The sequence below is a fragment of the Neophocaena asiaeorientalis genome, unplaced genomic scaffold (genome assembly GCF_003031525.2).
Source record: "Neophocaena asiaeorientalis asiaeorientalis breed wild unplaced genomic scaffold, Neophocaena_asiaeorientalis_V1.1 scaffold1051, whole genome shotgun sequence".
In the NCBI taxonomy this organism is placed as follows: Eukaryota; Metazoa; Chordata; class Mammalia; order Artiodactyla; family Phocoenidae; genus Neophocaena; species Neophocaena asiaeorientalis.
Window position 1 is genome coordinate 60745 of NW_020172689.1, and position 6144 is coordinate 66888.

The 6144-nt window shown below is 45.3% G+C and overlaps 1 protein-coding gene across 1 annotated transcript in view; it reads right to left on the reverse strand.

The window, feature by feature from the left end:
- Positions 1-1877: 1877 nt before the first annotated feature.
- Positions 1878-6144, reverse strand: part of LOC112396263 (carbonic anhydrase 5B, mitochondrial-like) — an 8271-nt gene continuing 4004 nt past the window's right edge. Inside the window, exon 2 of the mRNA XM_024739945.1 lies at positions 1878-2068. Within this exon, the coding sequence (XP_024595713.1) occupies positions 1878-2068 (191 nt within the window). The remainder of the gene's footprint in view (positions 2069-6144) is intronic.

Consider the following 6144-nt stretch of genomic DNA (forward strand, 5'->3'; position numbering starts at 1 on the left):
TCTTCCTGCTTCTTCCCACAACACACATTCTCATTCTGGTCACTTTGGGTTTTGGCCACTTTCTGAACATCTGCTTGTGCACATGGTTTTCCTTCAGTCTGGAATGCCCTTCTAATCCTCTTGGCAAACTCCTTTTCATCTTTCAATACCCAACACAAATGTCCCCTCCTTAGTGAAATCATCATAGACTCCTCTGAGCAGTCTACATCACACCCTCCTCTGTGGTCCCATAGCACTTTTAGAAACCCTTCTTCAAATCACACTTGCTTTATAATTTTAATTTAATGTGTGCTTCTGTCACTAGACTTTGAACTCTGGGAGATCAAGAATCGAGGTGCTATTCCTAGCACTCAGTGCAATGTCTGACACATGGTTGGCACTTAGTAAATGTGGAATGAATAAATAAATCAATGAATGACAAAATACATACATGTTATTGGGTGATCACAAATATAAAAGGCCTTTTTCTTGCCCGACTAGCCTTTTGCTCTGTATAGTTGACCCTTGAACAATGCAGGGGCTAGGGGTGCCAACCACCTCGCAGTTGAAAATCAGCATATTTAACTTTACAGTTGGCTCTCCTTATCCTCGGTTCCGCATCTGTAGATTCAAGCAACAGCGGATGGTGTAGTACTGTAGTATGTATTTTTTTAAAAAAACTCATGTATAAATAGACCTAAACAGTTCAAACCTGTGTTGTTCAAGGCTAAACTGTATTGCAATTTTATCATTTAAAATCTGACTAAATAGTATTGCTATTTAATATAAAAGTTATTTGTAAAGTCAGCAAGAAGAGGAACATTACCACATATTCAACACACACAGAAAATAAATTTCTAGCAAAGTTTTAACTTCACGCCCTATCTTCTACATCAGTTATAGAATCTATATACAGAGATATATGTATTAACAGGAAATACTGTTTATAGTAGTAGATGGAAATGTGCATAAAAATGAAAAGAGACATTTTTCATACACTCAAAAAAGTCCAAGGAGGATTCTGGGTATATACCCCAAAGAATTGAAAACAGCATCTTGAAAAGATATTTGTACACCCATGTTCACAGCAGCATTATTCACAATAGCCAAAAGGCGGCTGCAACTCGAGTGTCCACGAACAAATGAAGGGATAAACAAAAGGTGGTATATACAGCTGACCCTTGAACAACATGGGTTTGAAGTGCACGGGTCCACAAATACGTGGATATTTTTTCTAAAGTAAATATTCCAGTACTACATGATCCCCAGCTGGATGAATCCAAGAATATGGAGGAAAGGCAGATATGGAGGGCTGGCTGTGAGGTATACTCAGATTCTCAACTTTGTGGAGGGTTGGTGCCCCTGACCTCTGTGTTGTCTACGGATTAACTGTACATACAATGGAATATTATTCTGCCTTCAAAAAGAAGGAAATTCTGACACGTGTTACAATACGGATGAACCTGGAAACATTATGCTCAGTGAAATCATCCAGTCATAAAAAGACAAATACTGTATGATTCCACTTAAGTGAGGCACCCAAAAGTCAAGTTCATAGAAACAAAAGGAAAATGTCATTGCCAGGGGCTGGAGGGCGGGGAAAAATAAGGAGTTATTATTTACTGGGTCCAGAGTTCTGAGGATGGATGGTGCTGACAGTTGCACAGCAGTGTGAATGTAGTTAATACTACTGAACCATATACTTAAAAAAAGGCTAAGAGAGTACATTTCATGTGATGTGTATCACACAACGAAAAAAAGAGTCCAGTGAGGCCCGTGCCACTGCTAACAAAAGAGGTCCCCGCTCCCATGGAGGCCTTGCGATGTGGCCTGTGCTGACATGAAACTGTCCCTTTAACTCCAGATGAGACCACAGACAGGTCTGGCTCTCACCTGAGTTATCTGCAGTCTTCAAGTTCCACGAGGAAAGCGTACCCGTTATTCCAGATGCGGAGGCAGGTAGTCGTTTCATAACAGATGGTGAGTGGTTCTAAGCCAGGATCGTAGACACTGTCCCTCCACTGGACATTGATGGGAGACTGGTGCTCACCTCCTGGGACCAGGTCCACGCTCTCCCAGAGAGGGTGCACTAGGAGAAAGCACATCGGGTCTGTCCTCGAGATGACACTAGCTGGAATCCCACTGGGGGGATGATATGGTCCCATGTAAGCGTGTATGCTGGGTTCACCTCTTACGTGAGCCAGCTGTGAGGATTATCTAGCCACCCTGCAAAGCCTGGGTAGAATGTTAGCATTGCTAAGGTCCCTGGAGTCCTAACACATGAATAGCTATGACACTGTATATATTAAGGTGTACACGCACACTCTGTCCCACACGGGTGCTGATGACATCACTGACGGTGATTTTTCTACCAAAGAGTCAAGCGGCAGGTCTTTGTGGCAAGTCCCTGATAAATCTCAGGAAACTTCTTATAACAAAGAAAGAGCTAACCACACATGATGGATGGAACCCACATGTATAATTCAGGTGGTCCAGCTCTCTGCCCTTTAGAATCAGCACGGATGGGCAGAACTGAGACCAACAGGAAAGCTGGACAAAATATGAATCAAGATAAATCATTACCAACGACCCTCTGCACCTCACCCCACCACGGAGAATGAGTCTGAGGATTGGCGAAAGTGACAAGGCAGCTGCTGCCCAGTCAGCCCACGCTGTGCATGGCAGGGTCACTGGCACTCCACTTGTCGTAAAAAACAAGCTTGCCTCTGGTTTCCTCTTACAGAGGAGACGGCTCTCTTCCTGAGATAGCTGCCCAAAGCAGGATCTTAACCTTGGATTTTTTGGTACAAGTGCCCCAGCAGCATAGACACAGATCGCTCCAAGGCAGTTTCTGGACCAGTGGTTCTCAAAGAAGTGAGCGATTCTGACCCCAAGGGACATTGAGCAATGTCTGCAGACACTCTCGGTGGTCAAAACTGGAGGAGGGTGCTACTGAGGCCGGGGATGCAGCTAAACATCCTACGTATATAGGCTGGGCTTTCACAGGAAAGAATTACGTGGCCTCAAATATCATTAATGCCAAGGTTGAGAAATCTTGGTCTAGAGCAGAAAGCAATAGGCAAACTCAGGGCATTCCCTTTCCCCCCCCTCTCCAACCCCGCTCAAATTTTTCATATAATGTGGTGATCTAGTCTCTAGAGAGGTCTGAACCCAACGTTTTGGATTTTCTCCCTTAGTGTAAAATAACTTCTGAACAACAAGAACTTACTTTAGAGAAGGAGGACTTTCTGTTTCAGAAAACTAAAATGAAAAATGCATATGAATTGGTACAATAGTCATATTGTTATCAGATTAGAATGCAAGTTCCTTGCAGGGAGGAGCCATACCTCCCTCCCTTTTTTTCGTGCCCTGTAGCGCCCTACTGGGTATATGCCCTTTGAGTATTGATTATCCAAATGCTATTGTTGGGATAAAAATCTGTATTTGAGTAATTTTTTTAAATTGGTTTTTATTAATTTTTATTGGCCTATGGTTGATTTACAATATTGTGTTAGCCTCCACTGCACAACAAAATGAATCAGCCATACTGATTAATTTTTAATTTGATATTTTAAAACTTCCAGAAACCCCGAGAACAGCCATGATTCAGTCTTAAAGCTGCCTGCTGGCACAAAGAAACCTGACAACATTGTCTGCTCTGAGATGCTCAGACTGCGGCTGAGGGTTTGAACATTCACCCACTTCAAAACAAGCTCATGCAGGCCTCGTAAGGAGACTAGGGGAGAAGGGAATAAGGAGCACATCCCTAAGACGATGCCCTCTTTCACCCAAATCGTCCCCCACTTCATTCAGGAAATGGCCTAGAGTCTACTCTCTCACACACACAAACACCAGCCCAAGGAAACTGGGCCTGTTCCTTCAGCTGCTCTTGTATGGTCATAATGCTCCCGTCAATTTGTATGCCCCTCGGTTCGCAAGTTCAGCCTCCAGGTTTTCTTTCCCCCACCCACCTCCTCCTTTAGGAACCCGGAGCATCGCCCCACCAGAGAGCCCTTGTCCCCTTCACTGTCCCCTTCGTGAAGCCAGCTTTTGCCCAGGGCTCGTTTTGCTAAAGATAAATTCACATTTTTGTTCTCTCCTCCCTTCCTCTTCCTGCATTTTAACAAAATACAGATTAAAATGATTTCTTGATGGTTACTCAGACTTCCCCTCAAAGTCGGAAGGTGATTACGTCTTCTGACTAACAGAGCCTGCGTTTCCATCTTCTTCTCATGTGGGGAGAATGAAAGAAGCAGAGAGAGTGATTCTGTCAGCCATGGTTTAAGGGCACGACGTCTCACTGTCGTTAGGAAGGTGTCACTAATGTAACACTGAGAGCAACACAATCCCTTTAGATTCCACAGTGAGGATGTGCTCAGCTTTAGTTCCCATTTACGTGACTGGTCCTGTCTTTGATTTACTTTTTGTGCTTGTACCACCTTCAGCTCCAGCCTTGGGGGTGTCTGTCTTTTGGGATCATTCCTGTCTCAGCTGCTCGGTTCCTGCTCCTTCTCAGAAATCAATCTCCCCTCATTCAGCTCAGGGCTGGCTCCTCTTCTTGGCTTAATTGTCACCTCTTCAGCAAAAGTGTCACCTCTGCACCTCCCTATCCTCTTATGCGATCCCTTCTTGTTTTCTATTAATCATAGCTTCTGATCTTTTCCTTCAAAACATTTATTACATGGGTGTGATGATAAGTATATGCATATATGCTTAGTTATCTGCACCCTCACGGCTCTGCAAGCCCCATGAAGAACTGAGCTGTCTTTCAGTCCCTGCTTGTGGATTGAATGTATAAGATAAAGAGCATTACTGGGAAGGGGTCATTCCCGTTTTATCTTTATCTCCTTTTACTCTGCTGAGCGCTGCATTATCTTCTCCTTAAGGATCTTTGAGGTTTATCTCTTCTTTGTCCAGCCCATGACCACCAGCCTCATTCAGGCCCCTGTACCACAGACTTTTCCTCAAGGAAAGGTCCTCTTGCTCACTTTTCCTCCTCTCTTACTCCCCTCTACTGTGTTTTGCCATCCATCAGTTTTCCTAAATTACCACCTTCATCATGTTGTTCCCATGTTAAAGACTATGTGAAGTCCAAGCTTCTGCATCCAAGCACCGAGGTATTCCTAGTAGGAACCCACCTCACCCATCTAATTTTATTTCTCCTCATTCTTCCCAAGCTCTGCTCTTGCCACGCTATTCCGGAACCTTGCCAGGCTACTCCCCTTGGTCAGTCAGTGAGAAGTGCTGAAACTGTAGGATACCCTACTGGGCTTTGAAGACTTAGGACAAAGTCCTGTAAACTACCTCACTAATAATCTTTATATTGATTACATGTTACAGTGATAATATTTTGGATATAGCAAGTTAAAGTATATAACTAAACTTAATTTCACCTGTTGCTTTATTCCTTTCTTAGTGTGACTGTTAGAAAATTTAGAAGTGTCTATGTGGCTCGCATTATCTATCTTTTGGACATTATTGCTCTATACCGTCACTAGCTTTCTCTCCGGTGCCTTGCCCTGTACTGTCCTTTTTCTTGAGATGGGCTATTTCCTCGTCAAATTGAACGCCATCCTAGCAGGCCTAGGGCTTATTGCAGTGATGGGATACACAGGGGCCCTCCATGTGACTTTGTTGGGGATGGTCACAGAATCACAGATTGCCTTGTTAGAGCATCAGGGAGACACGCAGGGCGGCCGTGCTGAGTGGTGCACACCGCCCTGGCTCCACTCAGGCGCACTCTCTTGGAGAGCTGAGGGCGGTGGCCTGGGCTCATCAGCAGGATCTGTCCCGAAGCCAGTCCAAGAGTGACAAGAGCCACACCTGCAGGTCTATTCCACTGACCAGCCGCACAGGACCGAGCTGGGCCCACGGACCTTGGTCTGGGTTGTGTTGTCTGGTCCTTCTTGCCCAGGTTCACAGGCCAACAGCCAGTGTCCTTCCTTTCCTGCTCATCACCACACCAGCGGCTCACTGCTTGCTACCTGCTGCCGTCACACGCCTGGCAACCTAGTGTTCCGGGGCCAGCCAAGAACTGAGACCGCAGCAGGCCCCTAGTTCCCAGCAGGCCAACTCCCCATTAAACTACTGCTGCCTAGCCGTGTTCTCGAGGCTGCAGAGCCGGGAGAGTGCGGAGAGCATAGCAAGCCACGGGTGCCCCCAGCC